The sequence below is a fragment of the Abrus precatorius genome, unplaced genomic scaffold (assembly GCF_003935025.1).
Source record: "Abrus precatorius isolate BTA unplaced genomic scaffold, Abrus_2018 Scaffold6, whole genome shotgun sequence".
NCBI classification, from domain to species: domain Eukaryota; kingdom Viridiplantae; phylum Streptophyta; class Magnoliopsida; order Fabales; family Fabaceae; genus Abrus; species Abrus precatorius.
In genome coordinates this window covers 22912386-22933485 of record NW_020874406.1, presented here as the reverse complement: position 1 = coordinate 22933485, position 21100 = coordinate 22912386, and the positions used below count along the sequence as shown (strand labels likewise).

The 21100-nt window shown below is 32.6% G+C and overlaps 4 protein-coding genes across 6 annotated transcripts; 2 read left to right on the top strand and 2 right to left on the bottom strand.

The window, feature by feature from the left end:
- The first annotated feature begins 5988 nt into the window (after nucleotides 1-5988).
- Nucleotides 5989-9279, top strand: LOC113870411 (formin-like protein 8). Its single transcript, XM_027507002.1, is given in 5 exon segments — nucleotides 5989-5997; nucleotides 6556-6584; nucleotides 6586-7473; nucleotides 7570-7974; nucleotides 8064-9279. Coding segments are annotated over 5 exon segments (2547 nt in total).
- Nucleotides 9280-10283: 1004 nt separating this feature from the next.
- Nucleotides 10284-15759, bottom strand: LOC113868651 (protein WVD2-like 7). Of its 3 annotated transcripts, none has more exons than XM_027504438.1 (8): nucleotides 15007-15589; nucleotides 14120-14779; nucleotides 13613-14020; nucleotides 13415-13479; nucleotides 12545-12641; nucleotides 12346-12417; nucleotides 11989-12093; nucleotides 10284-11220 (listed from the first exon to the last, which is right to left on the bottom strand). In XM_027504438.1, exons 1-8 carry the CDS (start codon nucleotides 15046-15048, stop codon nucleotides 11191-11193), a joined length of 1479 nt encoding a protein of 492 aa, XP_027360239.1. In that variant the 5' UTR covers nucleotides 15049-15589; the 3' UTR covers nucleotides 10284-11190. The 3 variants fall into 3 exon arrangements, with proteins under 3 accessions (XP_027360239.1, XP_027360238.1, XP_027360237.1); XM_027504437.1 differs by having other exon boundaries at nucleotides 10370-11220; nucleotides 13415-13482; nucleotides 15007-15759; XM_027504436.1 differs by lacking the exon at nucleotides 10284-11220 and having other exon boundaries at nucleotides 11268-12093; nucleotides 15007-15754.
- Nucleotides 15760-16483: 724 nt separating this feature from the next.
- Nucleotides 16484-17415, top strand: LOC113869013 (germin-like protein subfamily 1 member 1). The gene has a single exon (XM_027505097.1). The coding sequence runs from the start codon at nucleotides 16504-16506 to the stop codon at nucleotides 17170-17172; it is 669 nt and encodes a 222-aa protein (XP_027360898.1). The 5' UTR covers nucleotides 16484-16503; the 3' UTR covers nucleotides 17173-17415.
- Nucleotides 17416-17788: 373 nt separating this feature from the next.
- Nucleotides 17789-20291, bottom strand: LOC113869012 (probable galacturonosyltransferase-like 9). The gene has a single exon (XM_027505096.1). It carries the CDS (start codon nucleotides 19906-19908, stop codon nucleotides 18766-18768), a length of 1143 nt encoding a protein of 380 aa, XP_027360897.1. The 5' UTR covers nucleotides 19909-20291; the 3' UTR covers nucleotides 17789-18765.
- Between the last annotated feature and the right edge of the window lie 809 nt (nucleotides 20292-21100).

Here is a 21100-nt window from a genome sequence, read left to right as displayed (position 1 = left end):
ATTGAATAAAATCATTTTAAGAATATTTATAAGTAAAAATATTTTTAGAAATCAAACTTTTTTATCATGCTAATGGGTTGATTTTCACGTCATATATTGTCTTTTAATTCAATATTAATTTAAATTTTATAAATTATTTTTGATTTTATTTGATATGATAATGTGATAACATTTATTTTTTAATATATAAAATGAATTATATAATATGTTTTTAATCATTTATCTACAAAATCATTGAATAATATCAGTATAAAATATTTAAAAATCACTGGTAATTTTTAATTATTATTTTTATTCTCAATGTGTTTTTTCTTTCAATGAAACGATGATTAAATAAACATAGAAAATAAGACAATAATTACATAAATGATTAAATATAATTTTTTTTATCACAGAAAATTAAAAAACCAGTAATACCCCCTCACTCATACACACACTACAATCATTATTGTTAATCTATTATCTCCTCACGTTAAGTACCTCAACCATTACATTGATTTTCTTAATTAATAGACTTTTGCAATCTCTAATATACTAGCCGCACATGATTATACGATTATTTTTTATTTAAAATATAATTTGTATTACAGTAAAATTGTCTATGTAAATTTTACCTTTTTAACTTTATGTACATTTATTTATTTGATTAAATTTATTTTTCAAATTTCGGTAAAATAAAATTATGTATTATTTAAATGTATTTCTTTGGATGTTTTTTTTACAGATCGTTGATCAAGTTAATAATAAAACAAAACTATTAAACAATACATGATTGTTACAATGAATATTACTTACAAAACACTTAAACATGATTTCGGCAAATTTTTAATTATCTTAACTTTTGTTCAACCAACCATATCACATTGCTTGTTCCTCAAAATTTTATAAGTAATTTTGTCTACAAATAAAAAATATTCACAATAAAATGTTAGAAAGTTTTTTTACTCTCCATAATTGGCAATTAAAATAATATGGATATACACAAAGCTACTTGACTTTTTTTTTTATTTTAAAATTACTCGATATAATTAACAGTTTATTTAAATTAAGAATGTATTAATTTTTACAACACCATAACACACAACATTATAATTGGGATTTTCCATATCTGATTTTTTCTATATCGACAAAATGTTAGAATTTTTTTTTTCTAAGCGACTAAATGTTAGAAATAGAATTAAACATGTTAAACTCTTTAATGAAAACCAATTGTGATAAATCCCTTAAATCAATCTATACGAATTTTTGTTGGTTGATATATAAATCGGCTTGTACTTAAAGGGATTTAAGTTTTTTAAAAATATTAAATGAAAAATAAAAATATTTATTTTGATAAAAAAATCAATTAGATAAAAAATTAATCAAACTAACAATTTTAAAAAATCATTATTTATATTTTGATTTAATTTTTAGTTTACCTATAATATATATACAGAGTTGAATCTTCTCATATTAATATAAATTTAAAAACTTTTATACATAATTTAAACTTTTTATTTAATTTACTTTTAGTAAGTTATAACTTTATTTACTATTAAGTATAAGTTATAAAAGTTTTTAAATTTATATTAATGTAAAAAGATTATATATTTGTATACATAAAAATTATTTTTTTTATATTATAGCAATATTCTATAAATATAAGATATATAGCTTTTTTTATTTAGATTTTATCTTCTCTTAATTGAGTATTATTATGTTTATAAATAAATTTATTATTCTTTTATACTTTTACCTTTTTAATTAGTGTTTTTTTTTATAAACACACATTAATTAAGCTACTCTTTGAAAAAACATTTCAAATAAATTAAAAAAGTAAAAATATTCAAACTAATTATAAAATATGAATTTAGTTTAATTTTAATATTACATTTAAATTAAAATAAACTAAATCACACATTTTTTTATGTTCACCTAGGATGATTTTTTCAATAAAAAATTAATCAAACATTGTCATAAATACTTTTTTACATAATTATTTTGTTTTTTTTATACATGTACATCTAATAAATAAATAAAATTATTCAAAGCAACAAATTCGACCTAATTGGTAGTACAATTGTTCGAAGTTGGGGGCTGAGTGGTGACTCGGCTAATTTCACGTACCCATCAAAGTTTAGACTCACAATTTGCGTCAATTTTGCCTTTTTGTTCGCCACATCCCCACCAATCCCTCGCCGCTGACCAAAATTATGAGAGTTGAATTTCGAAAAGAGAATATTTTAAAATTAAAAATAAATTTAATATTTTATAAATATCATATTTACACAGTATAATTATGTAAATCTTTTCTTTTAATGCAATATTAATTCTTATTAGATAAAAAATATTTATATTTAATATATTAACTATGTAGAATAAAAAAAAATATAAAAATAGTTGTTAGTATTTCCGTGTTTAAAATTTATATAATATACTAAAACAATTTATCTAATTGATAAAAATTATACTATTAATGAAGTTTAGTCTGAGTATTAAACGGCTGAGTATAGTTTAAATAATGTTTTGAAGTGTAAAAAATCTCTGATAAAAAATTAAAAAAATATATAAATTATAAATAGTTATTAATAATAATTTTTAAATATTTTTGTAAATTATTTTAATTTTAGTGAGTCTTCCAAAAAGAAACAAAAAGAAAATTATACAGTTTTTATTTTTCAAAAATTTCCTCTTCTTTTTTAGCCTCAATTGTAGATTATATAATAGAACTGAACTTCTTTTGAACTCTCAATAAAAAAGTAGCACAATTGAACAAGAACTCGATCGTTTGTGAGTGTCGAAGTACCAAACCCATTTTCTCACTTCCGGAGATTTAGTTAGGCGTAACTAAACTCTCTTATTGTTTGGTCCAAACATCTAAGGTTGCCTCACAAAATTTTCAACGACTCAATAAAAGCTTTTAAAGATTGAAAAACATGAATCTATGGCTATAGATAGTGAGGTAACGATTTCTTGCTGGTTTGATACATTTGGGAGGACACTTTCTTTTAATATGTCTGTTTCTAGAGCACATCAGTTAAACCTTTACGGCAACTGTCCCCCTGCGAGTGAAAAAATTAAATATTCTTTTTTAAACTTAAAAAAATAATAATCAAATTTTACCTGTTTTTACACTATTTTACGACTCTAAATTAAATTTAAGTCTTTTTAACTTAACATATACAAATCTTACTTTTTTGTTATTGGCCAACTTAATCAAGTTAACTAATTCATTTTGTCAATTTAGTTTACGATATAAAAAAATAATTGTCATTGAATTACTTATTACATATCACTTAATATTTAAATTGTATAAGATTTTTTATATGCATAATTACTTATTATTGAATATTATATGACTAAATTCATCAATGTGACTTATCATTAACAAGAAAGTTATTCTTGACAAAATAATAATGTTCTATAAGTTTATTAATTGAACATGTTTGCTCCGTGCTAATTTCAACTTAAATTAAAAAATAATAATTAAAAAATCATTTTAAAAATTGACAAAAAAGTGAATTTTCAAATTACCTAAAATTAAATATACATATATCTATTTAAAATGTATTAACTTAATATTGTATACAATAATAATATTTAGAAACATATTATAAGCTATTTTACCATCTAAGAGTTCTAAACAACAAAAAGATGTAGGTGTATGTATAAAATAAAAAAGAGGTTCTTTTTTAGACAAGTAATAACAACATTAAATCAATTTTTTATTTTTTATTAACAAGTTTTATCATAAATAAAATAAAAAATCATAATATTATGTTAATTGATTTTTTTATTTATTATATTTTCAATACAATACACAATATTGGTAATTTAATTTTTTCAATCTTATAATTTTATTCATTATATATAAAATAGCATGAATCTATTTATTTAATATATAAAAGATCCTATATATAATTCTGTTATATAACATGCATGTATATATTTTTTTCTTTGATTATTTGTAATGGATCAAATTCAATTTAATATAACTATATACATAAAATAAAATTAAAATGAACAAACAGTATTTGGATAAAATATTGTAAAGATATATATATATATATATATATATATATATAATTTTTTAAATAATTTTAAAAACATATTGATATACATTTTAATTGTGTTTCTTCAATATGTCTTATAAATAATAATAAATAAAAAATTAGTAAATATTTAAATATGTAGTAACGCATCACAGTTTATATGGAACAATAACTGTACTTAACTACTAATAATTTAAGAAATAAATTACCATATATATTTATCATTTTGAATTTATTATATTAATGTATATTTTATTTCTATTATTTTAAAACATGTTTATAAAGTAATTTTATCCTAAATAATAATACTTTTTTTTAAATGTATATATTTTAATTAGTATATATTTTTAGGTATTAAATTTGTACTGATCATCTTCTAATAATTTTTATTAATATGAAAAACTAGTCATGTAATAAATTTATGATTAATAATATTAAAATGCATATTTTAATTTTAATTTATTGTTAGTATAAAAAAAATTTACATTGTTAATAAAAAAAATGCACAGTAAATATGAATTTCAAATTAATTATTAAAAAATTAATAATTTTCATTAATATGTTAGTTTATGACTGAATGAAAGTGTAAGAAAATTTTACTCTATAAATGTATTCAAATTAAATTCTGAACTATATCATTAATATTTAATATAATTTTTATTAAATTAATTATATATTATACTTAATAAATAGAAACTTAAATACTAATATGCATTTGATTTTTTTTTATTTTAAAATGCATTGCAATCAATGAATACAACAATTAATTATATTATTAACATTTAATGTAGTTCTTATTAAATTAGCTATGTATTATAGTTAATAAATTTAGTGTTAAATACTAATGTGCTGTAAAATTTATTTATATACATATAGATATAAACATCAATAACAGAAAGCTTTCAAGGCATTTCTGAATTAATCAAAATTGCAAGTAGTCCCTCATTTTCCTTGATTCTTTCATGTACTCACAAGGAGTCAAAAGCATGATGCAATCGAAGGTGAAGCTTGAGGAATGCAGTTCATGGACTGTTGATGTTGCAGCTTTTGGATCAGCACCATGTTCACTATGGCGTTAGGCCATTAATTCAGCCTCACTTACATTTATTTGGTAAGAAACGAAGCTTTACTCTTGAAGATCAATGTCACTTAGCTATGGGTTTGGGTGTCGTAGAATGGGATCTTTAGGATTGATTTGGAATTGAAATAATGTATTTTTATCCAAGTTCATAAACAATAATCTTATAAAGTCAACTTGGGCCTCATAGGTTTATCATATAATCATAGGATTAAGATGTAAAGACCAAACCTTATCTTATCAAGTGTCACACACAATCTATGATAAGGAAAGAAATAAAAACTCTTCTAAAGTGAACTTAGAATAAGAAAGTTAAACATTGTTCACCCTTAAAATTCTCATAGATCAATACTACTATATACTTTAAATTAAATTAATGACAGATTACCTCTTACTTTTTCACTTTATAGATATTAACTTTACAGAAGTTTTATCTGATGAAAAACGATTTACTCATTTAAACTCATACTATTGGGGCTTATATTATGTATCAAACAATATATCGTTATATCATTTAATATTTTACTGTCTCATGTTATTAGATTAATTAAATAATGCGACAATATACAATAAAAAATAATATTTTTTACATTAACATTGCATTAGAATTAAAACTGTTGCTAAATTGCACATAAAACTATCTTAGTTTACATAACCAATAAACATGTGATTTGAAAAAATAAAAGCGAGAGGAACCATAAAGAATAGCATCATATTTACATTGTCCCAACCCAACCACTTCACCGTATTGTTAGGCCACTCTCTTAAATAGTGAATACTGAATATTCAATCGTGGGGTTGGCCTTAGCAAGACCATGCAGTCAACAGAATTTGGTGAGCCTCATAAGTCAACCAAATCCTTCAGCTAAAATTCCTAGAATGGAATTGGTACCCCTTCTTATTTTAAGCCTTTAAAACTGTTAATTTATGAAAGTCTGCTAGTATTTCACATTCACATTTGAAGACAAAAGCTAAGTCAGACTTTGAATACTGTACGACAAGTTTATGGCATTTGAAAAAGCCTCTGAATCATGATTGTACCACTTCAAACCTGTACCTTAATATGTGGAGAAATAATATTCTTATAAAAGTTACTTGATAACTTATACAGAAAATAAAAGAAAATCATTTTAAATTTTGACATGTGTTTTTTAATTAATAAATAATTAATGCCACAATTTATCTTTTTGTATGAGTTGTTGTAAAAACATCCGTAAGAATATCATATGTCTTACATGTTTGACATAGTATAGCAGTTGCACGCCCACTTGTGAATTTCAACTCTCGACCAAATCTTAATGAAACAACTAAATGACTAAATCATCCGTTTACTGCATAATTTACTCAATTCAAGGGTAAGGGTCATATTGGTCATAATTGCCTGTTAAATTAGAAGGCTAAATAAACAAATACTATTTAACTGCTTACTTCTATTGAAATTGTCAGCGAGCAAAACCAAAAGCACAAGACAAAGAAGGACAAATCTTGCAATGATCGGAGAACAGAAAAAGCAAAACAGCATATCTGGTTTTAGAAACCTCATTGTAATTGTAATCTTTTCGCCACTACTTTCATGGATTTGAAGAAGATGCTTCATCTTCTCGGCCTTCTTTTTGTTCTACAGAGTTCTATGATACCAACCTGCCACTGCCAAATAACTTTTTCTCAGAATATTGAAACTTTCTATCCAATAGAAACTCCTCAACCACCCCCCTCAACAGCCCCTCTTGAGCCACCATTAAAGCCACATGCATCACCACCATCACCAGGACCGGTAGCAGCATCTACAACCTCTTCAAAAAGTAAGATAGTAACTGCAGTAGCTGCCACAGCAGCAAGTACTCTTGTTCTTTCTGGTTTGATTTTCCTCTTAGTTCAAAGGTGCTTTAGAGCAAAGAGGAAAAAGGAGATAACCAACACAGTTTCCCCTGTAGATAGGGGTGTTGTGCCTCAGGTAAACGTGTTTGAGAGAATGGAAGGAAACGTGAAGGGATTTATTGTTGATGAGGATGGTTTGGATGTGGTTTATTGGAGAAAGCTTGAAGGTAAAAACTTACCAAACAAGGATTTTCAAAAGGAGGTTTTGCAAAGTTCCAAATACAAAGAAGATGATCATGAAAGAAACCATGGGAAAATATCTGAGTCCATTCAAGAATTTCCTTTGCTTAGAGAGAAATCTTCAGCTTCCCATATGAATATATTTCTTCCTGAAGAGTCATATACAATCATGAAAATTCCACCTCCTGCTCCTCCTCCTATTGTTCCTTCATCAGTTGGAGACTCTCCTAAACAACCATTTTCTGCACCCCTTCCCCCTTCATCACCAAAACCACCCTCCACTTCTTTCTCATCCATTCCAAAAATGTCAAGTCCTGAACCACCACCTCCACCTCCTAAAGTACCTAAGAATCAAACACCAACACCAGCACCTCCCCCTCCAGTAATCACAAATAGAGTAAGTGCAGCACCTCCTCCTCCTCCTCCTCTACCACCACCAATCTCAGTTAGAAAGAGCTCAATACCACCACCACCACCACCTCCTCCTCCAATCCCACATAAAAAGAACTCAGCAGCAGCACCACCTCCTCCTCCAATCCCCCATAAAAAGAACTCAGCAGCAGCACCACCTCCTCCACCAATCCCTGCTAGAAAGAGTCCAGCACCACCTGCTCCACCACCAAAGGCAAGTGTTTTGAAGTCATCATCAAAACCACCACCTACCCCTATTGAAAGCACTTCAATTCCCACAAGTAAGCAAGGAAACACTTCACCTGAAGTAAAACTAAAGCCATTACATTGGGATAAAGTGAATACCAATCTTGATCACTCTATGGTGTGGGACAAAATTGACCGTGGATCTTTCAGGTAATCTCAATATACTAGATTTTCTAAACATGTAAATTTTGAAGTTGATCCCTCCATTTAGCATTTACTGATGGTTTCTTAAACTTCAGGGTTGATGATGATCTTATGGAAGCTCTCTTTGGGTATGTTGCCACCAACAGAAATGATAATACTCCAAAAGTAAATAACTCAACGAGTCCAAAGAGGGATGTCACAGCTCCATCAACAAGTGCTTTCCTTCTTGACCCCAGGAAATCACAGAACATTGCTATAGTTTTGAAATCTCTGGCAGTGTCAAGAAAGGCAGTTATTGATGCACTCATTGATGGCCAAGGCCTTAATACAGACACCATTGAAAAGCTGGGTAGAATAACCCCAACAGAAGAAGAGAAATCCCTTATACTTGCATTTGAGGGAGACCCTTCAAGACTTGCAGCTGCTGAATCTTTCCTATATCACATCCTCAAAGCTGTTCCTTCAGCATTTAAGCGATTGAATGCCATGCTATTCAGGTTGAACTACGACTCCGAAATTGCAGAAATCAAGGAGTTTCTTCAGACCCTTGAGGTGGGGTGTAAGGAGCTTAGAAACCAAGGAATGTTTGTGAAGCTTCTTGAAGCGGTGCTTAAGGCTGGAAATCGCATGAATGCAGGTACTAATAGAGGAAATGCTCAAGCTTTCAACTTGGCTTCACTAAGGAAACTCTCTGATGTCAAGAGCACCGATGGAAAAACCACATTGCTTCACTTTGTGGTTGAAGAAGTAGTTCGTTCTGAAGGGAAACGTGCTGTTCTTAACCGCAACTATAGTTTGAGTCGTAGTAATAGTAGTAGTAGAAGCAGTAGCAGCAGTGGAGACTCCCCGAACTCAACTGTTTCAAATGAACAAAGACAAAGGGAATACATAACACTAGGATTGCCAATTGTAGGAGGGATCAGTTCTGAGTTTTCCAATGTGAAGAAAGCTGCGGTTACAGATTACAACAGTTTTGTTGGTTCAATCTCAGCACTCTCAGCCAGGATAGCAGAGATTAGAGTACTTGTTTCCCATTGCGGGAATGACAATGGTGGAAACTTTGTGATAGAAATGAACCATTTTCTTGAAAATGCTGAAGAGGAATTGAGATTAGTGAGGGAGGAGCAAACAAGGGTAATGCAACTTGTGAAAAGAACAACAGATTATTACCAAGGAGGAACTTCTAAAGATAGTGCAGAACAACCTCTTTATCTATTTGTCATAGTTAAGGATTTTCTGGGAATGGTTGATCAAGCATGCATTGAGATTGCACGTAACATGCAGAAGAGGAAGATACCTAAGGTAAATTAAGAGTAACACTGTAATTGTCTGCTGAGAGGTACCAGGATTGGCCTAACTGAGTTAACTGTTTCTGTTGGACCATTCACATAAGATAGCTAAGTCCTAGACATCGGAGTTCAATACAAGTTCCAAAGTACTGCTGCTCACCGCTGGAGGTTTTCAGATTCTGTGAACTTTGGCAACGATGAGACTAGTTTGTGTCGAGCAAATTCAGAAAGTAAAACCATTCTTGTGATGTTATCATTTTCCACATTTTAACATCTAAAACGTACGTGTCACTTGTACAGAGAACTATTGTTCTTGAGCATATTTTTTAAGCCTCTTGTATATATAGATGTTGAATTCTTTTGTCATCAACCATAAGTCCAGAACTTGCTCCGTTTCTTCCATTTTGTATTGTATTTGCAAGTTCAATGAACGGATTTTCTTTCAATTATAGGACATGTCGCCTAAGTAGCGGGTACAGTGCATGTTTAGACGTTAAAATGCTATGGAATCACGTTTATTTTATTATAATCGCTCTGCAGAAAATTTTAATGTTGAATTGCTCTCGATCCAAATTAATTTTACTTTCAAACTCACATTTGAGTCGGCATAATGAAGTAGTTTTTGTGTTAAGTTAAAAATTTATACTTAAGTTTATTAAAAAGTTACTTTTAGGAAAAAAAATTCAAACGTAAATTAAGTTACTTTAAACTTACTTCTATGAAAAATTATTTTTATAAAATTAATTTCGTTCAAACTTAAATGTGCAAAAATTCTTCCAAACACGTGTTTAGCATAGCTCACGAAGGAGCTAGGCCTAATGCAATGAACTAATAGAGCAGCGTTGACAAGATGGACCAAAGGAACTCATGCCATCAATGATTATTTTCACTTAACTCACCAAGACAATGAATCAGATATGCTTCTGCAAAGTACACAGCAAATTGACATTAATATCTTAGCTGCATAGGTCTCAGTTTATGTCAGAAAACATTCATAAATTTTCTTCCCACTGACAATTATTTCTGCAAGCAAGTTTCCTTTTTATTATAAAGGTCGGGCGGTTTTAACTTTTCAGTGACAACTGTACCATCTTGCTTATACATGCATTTGGAAGTATTAGACATCTTCATAATTGTATGCATAAATGTTTTTTTTTTTTACTTTAAGCTTGACTACAAAATTGAAGGGAAAACAAAAAGAAAGCATAATAAACAAAAAAAGAATAGGAAGTAGGAGAGTTTTTGTACAATTGTTCAAAATTCCAAGTTGCTAGTGCAAGAGTTCTTCCTCATGTAGATAGCATAGCCAGCAAGATTTATTTCTGATCACAGTGTATATTGCACAGAACATAAAGTGTGTCAAACTTGATACTGAACTTAATCTGCATTGTGTAATCCACTTAATTATCTTGTTCCATGTTTCTGAAAATTCTTCAATCATGTTTCCCAATGCAACAAGTCTTGCATCTTTGCATGTGAAGGGGTAGATGGGTGAGTTGAACTCTATAGACTGACAAGGTTTATATCACCTTAGCTTTTTAGAGATACATGGTCTACAACACATTGGAAACTATATCAATCATCCATAGAATGGATAGACAAGAAGAAAAATGATGCAGCCAATTACAAGCGATATATGCATTTTTCACATTAGATACATTATACAATATTGTTTTCTAACCAAAATATTGCCTAGGAAGGGTGCTAGGAAGAAAATTATCATCAATAAATGATGCCTTCCTCTTCTCCTCATAATATTCATAAGCTCCTATTTAACTATAAGATTGCTCCCTTATTGCGTACTAAACAAAAGTATCATAGCGTTAAACTGTTTCCATAAACCTTTCCCCTGAACATACGGATCTACCTGACACACTGGTGTATTATTTGACCTCTTTTCTTCCCTCTTTCTTCATCTTGACCACTTGTGGGGCTACCGAGATTTCTCAGTTTTAGCATCACCCTGCATGAGTAGACATGACACAGTAACAGTTAATGGAATATGCTTCATTTAATCTTTTCTGTTTTTGCTTTCACCCATTCCCCCCTCTTTTTTCCCCTGATACATGTGTATAAATAATTGATATAGCAGTGTAGTAATATTTATAGAGCTCTCAGTGTTTTAAACAGCAAGGGGTGCTACATAGCATCATGGCAAAATTGTTCTCCAAAATAGCACGCAAATCATGCCTCAGATGGCTTGATGGGAATTAGTAAAGGTTAATGACTGACAAGATATACCAGCGAACATTGATATCTTAAATTCTTACTGGTACTGTAATCCTAGATATGCTGTTAAATGTAAACAAGTACTTTTATCATTATCTCTTGTATGACCCACAAACCACTGTGCTCTATTGGCAGAAAACGGTTTACTTATATAGCAGAAGAAAACAGCTAGATCTCATAGATCTCCCTAACTAGTCTACAGTAACCAGACGCCAGTTATAGGTCGAGGAACACAAGTTTTAGCTTACTTCAATTAAAAGTTAAGTTTTAGTTTTCTAGTCATTTGCATGTGTCTCCAGAATGCAATCAATAACAGCTTTTTCCTATTGCTTTATAGCATTAAATATAAAGAAAAGAAATAGACAGTCATTACCTAAAATCAATGTAAGAAACAGTTAGCCAACAAACATTAATTACAATTTATGTAGCAAAGATCTGCTATCCTTAGTCTTCACCTGTTGCTGACATGGTAGATATGACAGATCAAATGTAATGCACATACCTTTTCTAGACGACTTTTTGATGCTTTTTGACCACGGTAAAGAGCTGGTAAGGGTGTGGCCTTGACATTATGTTTTAGCCTTTTCATTTCTTCCTCTTTTCCCTCCTGTGTGAGGAATACAAAGTTCAGAATGCCATTCATTCATATTTTGCAGATGAAAATAGCACTATCTATCTAAAAACCTTATTAGTGATTCTATAAAACACAGTACCATTATGCAGGCTATCTTTTAAACAATTCCCTCTGATGCAAACTTAATATATGTTAACAAACTTAAGAGAAGCCATGGCAGGATTGGAATATAGGAAATGCCAGTCATTTCTAGAGACATTTTGGAACATGAAAGAATACCTTTACCTTCAATTTTGATTGGAGACGCATTCTGTCTACCTCTTTTGCATTAGATTTTTCCTCTATTTTTCTTGGAGACTGATTAAGAAACAAAAGGTGAAAGAGCGTAGTTTGGTCGGTAGAAAACTAGAAACAAGCAGTACTTTCAAAATCTAATGTTAAAGGCAATGAAATGTAATAGACAAACATCAAGAGCCAGTCCTACCTCTTTCCCTTTCTCAGCTCTAATGTCACTTTTTGGGCCCAGAGTAGTTCGTACAACATTTCCATTTCTTTTATCAATATTCTCAACCTTAGTTGACCTATTCAAAAATAACTTCAAAAGGATCATTACACAGAAAACTGATTTCCTTATATTTTCATCAAAATAGAGCTAATCATATTTGTTTTACAGAAATCTTATCAGATGTATTGTCAATGAAAGGAGTTTGACCCATATTTTCTCTATATTACCATCATTTTACTTCAATGCTAATTATGTTATGGAAGGGGAAAAGCCTGTGGATTGTATCTGGAAAAGAGTAGAAACCTTTTATAGGTGGTGTAAATTAGTACTTCTGAACTAAACTAAATGCAATTAATAATAATAAATGGGTATAAGTTAATAGTATTGAGTAACTGAACAAAGTGAAAATTTGAGAAAGAAAAAGGCGAGCAAGAGTAGATTTCCTCAAATCCAAAACTAGCAGGCAGTTTCTGTTCAATATAAAACACTGAACGTTCCTCAAAATACTCTTTTATGAATTAAGTTTCAAAGAAAGGAAATTTTTTAACTAAAATTATCGGAGATATTGTTAGGAAAAGTTAGAAGATAAAAATATATTTGAATAACAATAACTTCCTACCCTTTCCTCATCCATTCTACATTTACTAATAAAAACAATCTACCAATAAAAATATGACGTCATCACATCACATGGTAATCTTAAGTGCATAAGCTTATCCACAATCTTGTTGAGATGCATTAATAGGATGAAAGAGATAAATATAATGGCAATGCAAAATATATCAATTATCAAGGAAACAAAATTTATGCAAATGAAAACTCCATATCAGTTTAAATTCAAAAATTTACCGTCCATTTTCTTTCCTCAAAGCTGTAGCTGTCGGAACCTTTGACACAGTCACCCTTGATGGAACCTGCTATGAAAATAAGAGGAAAACATTTTCAAAAAAATATGATTTTCTAGAGGTAAATATGACCATTTATATCGTACAAAAAAAGGACCACTTATCAACAATAAACAATTATGCATAAAGATTTTCCAATTACCTGCTTCTTTATCAAAGATATGTCTTCACCAGAAGATTTTGGCTGGTTGAAACTGTTCTGGAATGTCTTAAATGCTCGTTTGACTATGTCCTTATCCCCCATTTTCTCCATAATTAAAGATTTCCTCATAGCAGTATGAGGAGCTGGATCAGGATTATTTGGACCCAAGCTCAGAGACATGTGCAAAGATTTGTTAGCAATTTTTTTGTTTTCCACACTGGAAGTAATTTGCCTCCTAGATAAAGATGAAGAATTTCCCTTTTTAGTTGAAGAAGGTGTCACTGTTTTCGTAGGAGTTGATGTAGGCTTTGAACTTTTTAGGGTGGAAATTTGGGATGCCTTAGATGTAGGTAGCATCGATTTCTTCTTAGTCTTGGTTGCATTGCTATCCCTTTTCACAGAGTTAACCTGTCCAAACTATAGATGGTCACAAATAAAAAATAGGGTAACCAAGTAGCCAACCTTTGAATGAACATGAATTTGATGGATATATGGATTAATGCAAACCTTAGATTCCTTTGGATGATACAATTTCACATCTTTTGCTTTAACTTCTGAAACCTTTCCTGTCTCCTTGTACACAACGTGTGAAACTTCCTTCACATTTTCAGCTTCACTGTTAAGACTTTCTTCTTGTTTCATGCACACATCTTCTTTATGTTCATCTATCTGGAAGGAACTATGTGATCTACTTTCTAGTTCCTTGTTCTCTACCTCAAGTGATGAACTTTGACAATCCCTTGAAACTGCAACTTCTTCCTCAGAATCATTAACATGGGTCCTATGGATCTCACCAACAGAACCGGTTTCTTGCTTAACCCCTTCAATGGAACCTTGAGTGTTGGATATATCATATTCTGCATCAGTACCACTAGTGTTTCCACTCAGATCTATTCCATTTTGGTCTTCTGATCTGAAAGAATCTTTCTCAAATTGTTTCTCTTGAGCCAGCAATTCGGCTTTTCGGGCAGCAACCTTCTTGTAATGAGCTTCAAAGTAAGCTCTCTTCTGGGCCACTGATCCAGGTGTGGCACACTTCTCAACCTCTTCCAAGTACTTGTTTGGAGAAAAAGAGGACCATCTCTCCCAAGACAAGGAATCATTCTCAAATCTTCCAAAAGAAACAGACACTTGCAAAGCAGGACTGGAAGTAGCATTCTCTCCCATCTGGTTTAATATCAGGGAAAAAAACAAAAACTTGTGTTCATAATTGCGGACAACCAACACAAGGACAACTCACAAACAACAACAAAAAATAAAAGCAAAGAATTTTAACAATCATAAATTGGTGTGTGATCCAACCAGAAAGCCAGACAAATTTGCGAGGAACAATAATAGTTATAATAAAGAATCAATATTTAATCTGAAAGAACCTTAATGACAAATGGGTTTACCTTATCTTCAAATATTGTTGCATCTACAAGAAATTCACCCATAGAAGCAAAATTACTACTCAGCCACAATTTCAAAGGCACAGAAGCTATGCACGGTATGGCCTGTAAACAAGCAATGAGGGACTAATCATTCCTGGATATCTCACTGAAAAGACCAGGAGTAAGAATAGTCACAATGGGACAAAAAGAAGACTCTAAAGTAATTTGCAGCAAATGATGAGTAAAAGAATAGCAGGAACATGTGCATGTGGAATGTGGAGAGAGAGTGTGTGTGGGTGTGTAGTGAGAGAGAATAGTTCTTTCCTTTAACTTCAATTTCTATATCAATTTTGGCATCCTTTGTCTGCTTGTGGTACTTCAGGAAACTCCTAAGATGTAAAACCCAATCATCAAGACAAAGCAATCCAGTATCCCCCAAAAGCAATCCAAAGTGCAAAGTTACTTCAGGGTTCTAGATCACAATTTTGTATTGTATTCCTAAAAGAAGATTTAACTTTTAATGGCATTAAGTACCACTGCTTTCAGTGAGGGCCAAGGTTGAAGCAGTTTAGACTTTTGAGATCATGATGAAAGGACATAGAATGATGAAGGGTAAACCATGTACTAAGGTATAATAATAATAATAAAAGAACAAAAAGATTACCGTTTTTAGCAAATAGTTTATATGGATAACTGAGATTAACTGTCTCACATTAAGGAGGTTCAACTAAACAAAGTGGGCATGCATTGAATAATAAAGCAAGGAGATCACAAGGTTCAACCAACTATACTTAAAAAATTTCCTCCTATTAATCATATTAACGAATATTTCAATACTATATGGTTCATAGAAAGAGACTCAATACCCCAAGGCGGTGATAATTAGATCAGATCAACCATGCAATGCAAGGCAAGGAAGGCCCACATGAACAAAAGCTGCACACATGATGGTATGTGAGGAAAGGTTGCATGTGACGGGTCTCAAAATTTATTATGTATGTCACTGGGCTACATGTGGACCATGATCAATTGGCTGAACTAAAATATATCGAATAAGAACAAAAAACGGTGCCGTATTAGTCCCTACTACCTCAAACGACAACGTTTCATCTGTGCTGAATAAAGTAGTGGTAGCCCATAAATGGGCCCAAGCCCAAATGAAGAATGAGGTTGGCATCATTAGACTCAACTTGGGAATATTAAGCACGTTAATCACAAATCATTTTCAGTTGAATAGAACGTAGACATCATCCCCTTGTGTGGCTTATAATGACTTGATCACATTTCCTTTAAGCTTTCCCTTGTCTCTCCTTCATCCTATGCTCTTAAGCTACTCAATCACCACACCCCACAGTATTCATGAAAGCTAATTACATATCAACATCCACCACCTGCTCTCTCTTTCTCTTCTACATGTATATATATATATATATAATTTGGCATATGCAACTAGAATCCAAACTACAACACTAGTAGTACATATATTTATATCTATTTTTTGTCTTGTTTCTTCCTACGATGGCCAAAATGAGTACCCATTTTCACTCTCTTCCACTATTAGTATTCACCCTATCCTTCTTATTGGGCCGATGCAGACCTGACCCTGACCCACTTCAAGACTACTGTGTTGCAGATAACCAAAACAATTTTTTCATCAATGGTGAGCCTTGCATCAACCCAAAACAAGTTTCCCCATCGCATTTTGTCACATCTGCATTATCCAAGCCTGGCAACACTAGTAACACATTCGGCTTCAGTGTCACCCCCACAAACACTTTTAATCTTCCTGGGCTTAACACATTGGGCCTTGTACTGGTCCGGGTCGATATAGCGGGTAACGGGATTGTGCCACCTCACTCTCATCCACGGGCCTCAGAAGTTACCACTTGCCTCAAGGGCCTGCTTCTTGTGGGCTTTATTGACACATCCAACCGTGTCTTTACCCAAAACCTGAAGCCCGGTGAGTCATTTGTGTTCCCAAAGGGCCTTGTACATTTCTTATTTAACAGTGACACTAGGGAACCAGCATTGGCCCTATCTGGTCTCAACAGCCAGAACCCAGGTGCACAAATAGCATCACTTGCATCATTTGCTAGCAAGCCTTCTATTCCTAATGAAATACTTGAGAAAGCTTTCCAAATTAGTGGCAAGGAAGTGGAAACTATTCGTAGAAACCTTGGAGGATGATAATTATGCTGATAATGGAGGTGATTATAGTTACCAATATGATTAATTTATTATTGCATTTTGAAACTATGATGCTTGGGATCTTAGGTGGGAACATGATGTTAGATTGGCATATTTAAAATGTTAGATTGCGTTTTTAAAAATGAAAAGAAGAAGACATGCAAACCGACATGTTAAGTTACATGTTTAATAATCAAATTAAAATCAGATGGTTGATCTGAGCCATGTATTGACTACTATTCTGGAGTGAAGTATACTTGTGCTTTTTCCCCCTCTTTGATTGGGTTGTTTTGCTATCTTAATTTGTTAACAATATTTAAATAGTAGGGAGTTCGTTTTAAGATGTTGAAAAAATGGAGCAAGTTTTTATGTATATTCTTATAGTACATACTCTTTTCGCAATCAGTACTTTGAATTTATTTATTTTTCTTGTTTTTATCTCAAATTAAAATAAGGATAAAAATAACCACTGCAATAACTATTTTACTTTTTATTCCTCAATAAATGTTTTCTAGAATGTAGACATGCTGCAAATAATGCAATTGGCAACTGACAGCATGTTTTCTCCTCGGAATTTCAATATTATTCCAATTTTTGTTGTAGTTTGATTCCGTAAGCAAGTGCGAAATTTCATTTGAAATTGACATTATAACGGTACATCTCAGCTGGTCAACTTTGGTAAACCCGGATGGGAAGCCACGACTTCATATTGGACACAAAAGAAAGGGCAATAAAAACTTCATCACACAATGTACAAATATAAAAATAAAATAAAAAACATTATTGATTTATTATTAATATTCTTATACGAGTTACTAGCAATCCTACCTTGGATTCTCGTGGACGTCTTCAGAAAACTTCATGACATGACGTGTCTAAAGAAAATTGCGAGTCAAGATGAAAATGCAATGATTTAACCTTACGCGAAGAACTTTCCAAATAAAATGAGCTGTGTGGGGTCTAAAGTAGTTGATGAATGAAAACAACGATCACTGAGGTTAGGCATTTCAGTTTCCTGAAGGCAAAGGAAACAACCGTGAGTGAACCTACTAGCATTTCATATTTCACTTTATTCTACCTTACCCAATAAATCATGGTGAATCCGTGATCAACTCTGGATCATGATGAGTGGCAATGTGTCATCACAAGCACCTTGTAGCTACAAAGTTTCTTTTAACTTTTTTTTTTAACTATGTTTGGAAGGACACACAAAACAAACCAAAACCTAACATTTCATCATTCATTGATTAATGGCAACAGGTAGGAAAGGAAACAAAAGATGATAGAAACCCAATCCAAATAAAACAATGAACAACTGTCTGTTATTCTGCACTTCATTTGGAACATACAATCAATAATGGTCCCTTACAAAGAACTTTAACCCCGCCACCAAAATTGTTCCAAGAAATGGAACCCCCCATCACAAAAAGAATCCAAATTTCATATGTAAACAAGAAGAATTTAACCATCTCAAAAAATAAAAGTAAAAATTCTACAGAAAGAATGAAGACCCCCCCTCCCAATCAATCTGTACACTGCTACCAAAGAATCTCTGAACAACAAATGTACCAAAGAATCATCATCGTCCTCGTATCATAACAAATCATGAGCATATCCAACCAACATAGAAGAAGAGAAACTCCAAGGCTGATCCCTGACCCTATTCTGAAACTGGCGTGGCTTATACAAATCATAAGGCTCCCAAAGTCGATCCAACGGACAAGGTTGCTTATTATCAAGCCTAACCCAAGGCTTCCCTTTGCCACTCCAATGCAACAAACTAACAGGCCCAGGATGCAATGACCGACACACTCCATTCACATTATCCCCTCCAAGCCCATGCTGGTTCCACCTATGATCAATAGCCTCAACATTCCCAGCAAAAACAAGCAAAAAAGGAGGCAAAGAACCCAACTCATAAATCCTCTTCTTCCTCTGCAGTTCCATCCAATTTTCAATCCTCTTCCTATAGTTCCCTTCCCTCCACCTCACAAGGTACATGATCATCACCCCCGTGTTGAAATAGCAAGCCTTTCTAGAACCAAACACACGTGACAACAAAGGGTCCAACCAAAACTCATCCGTGAAATACTTCGTGAAATTTGCATGACAATACTCTGGTGCACCAATAACACGTGACTCGGTGAGTGACACGTTCCACAGCTTGCCAACGTCATCAACAACAACAACGTCCGAGTCAAGGTAAATGACTCGGTCCACACACGGATCAAGCATGTCTCCGAGGTAGTTCCTTGCGTAGTTCAAAGGGTTCTCGAGTGCTTGACGAACCGAAGAAGAGATCAAGTTTATAACCGTGTCTTCTCTAAAAATGTAGACTTTGAAGTTCAACGAAGGGAAAGTGGACCTCACCAGTCGTGTCAGGACCCGAGGACTTGCCGGGTCGAACTCCGCCGCGACAAAGTGGAAGAACACGTTTTCCGGGCACGATGAGTGGCGGAGGACAGAGTGCACGGCGGCTATGGAGCCACGGAGGTAACCGGAATCGAGGGTCATGGCGATGTGGACCAAAGACGGGTCACACGAGAGGACTGAGTCACGGGTCGTGGATACGGGGCAACCCGCCCCGTTTCGGTACTCCGGCGCCTCGGCGTAGTGGAAGAGAGCATCGCCGGCGGCGATGGTGGTCGGAAAAGATCGGATTCCAAGGCAAAAGGCGGGTAAGAGACAGCATAGAATGAGGGACGAAACGACGGCACTTAAGCGGGGGGGAAGCATTGGGGAAGGGGAAAGAGGGTGGTTTTGGATAGTGGGTCGGTGGAAAAAACGGTTCTTGGTGGAGGAAAATGAAAGGGTGTTTGTGAAGGGTTAGAATAGCATTGGCTTTACAAGAAGGAGGAAAATGTGGCCATTTCTTTCTCTTTCTTTGTTTCTTGACTTTTATTTCTCTATTTTGTTTTGTTTTATTGGCGGGTCTTAAAGAGGACGCGTTTTGGTTTTTTTGAGTTTTCTCTGGAACCGTGGTGAATGGAAGTTCCAGAGAGAGAGAGAGAAGAGAGAAGAGGGAAGAGGGAGAGGTAGCTGGAGTTCTGAGAAAGGGAAATCTATGATTACTTATATGAGATTCATTCATTCATTCATCACTGTCTCTGTCTCTGTCTCTCTGTCTCTCTGTCTCTCTGTCTCTATTTTCTTTTTAATTTTCTCTCTCTCTCTCATTGCAAGACAAAAGGTAAGAGAACGTGTCTTGTTTTAACACATTAGACGAAACCGCTGTTAAGCAAAGAATTTAGTTTCCTTTTCTCTTTTTTGTACTTTTCTTTTTAATCTTTTTTATGATTTGTAGGGGGTTTTATTTGATGTTTTGGCGTGTATGAAATGAAGCACCCCAAAAACGGTATTTACGCGGTGGTGATTAATGATGTATATTGGATTAGATTTGATTTTGCAGAATTTAAAGAGCAAATGCCATAAGACTAAGAGGGACAGGTGGATACGCATTGAGGAGCTACGTGCCAAACACTTTTGCTGTCATAAGCTGTACGTTTTCCAATTTTAATTCAATGCTCCAATCTCCAATATTACACAATTATAAGCCACTGTTCTGTTCTTGTACCATTCAAACTTCCATTCCATTCAAATAACTTGACCCGATTTGGTGAACCTTGTGTTGTGTAATTCATATAATATTCATTTCATAACAACTAATAATTTTAAGAATATTAATATAACGTTTTGTTTTCTTATTTAGTTAATAAAAGACATTACTTTTAATTTTTTTTTTATGTGTGTACACTAATATTTAACACATTGGGAATAAATATTTTTAATCCAAAATATGGCTTACGAATCATCTGACATAAATTGAAATATGTTTTAAATATTTTCTCAAATGTTTTATTATAGTAAACACATGTTAACTACATTAAATAATTTTAATTTACATTGCATTCAACATAGATTTACATGC

Excerpts from the sequence above, each read along its gene's own strand:
- LOC113868651 (XM_027504436.1), bottom strand. The coding sequence starts at position 15,048 with ATGGGTGAATTTCTTGTAGATGCAACAATATTTGAAGATAAG. Across the intron at positions 14,780-15,006 it reads CAACAATATTTGAAGATAAG|ATGGGAGAGAATGCTACTTC; the intron begins GTAAACCCATTT and ends ATATTAAACCAG. Across the intron at positions 12,642-13,414 it reads TTGAGGAAAGAAAATGGACG|GTCAACTAAGGTTGAGAATA; the intron begins GTAAATTTTTGA and ends ATTTTTGAATAG.
- LOC113869013 (XM_027505097.1), top strand. The coding sequence starts at position 16,504 with ATGGCCAAAATGAGTACCCATTTTCACTCTCTTCCACTATTAGTATTC.
- LOC113869012 (XM_027505096.1), bottom strand. The coding sequence starts at position 19,908 with ATGCTTCCCCCCCGCTTAAGTGCCGTCGTTTCGTCCCTCATTCTATGC.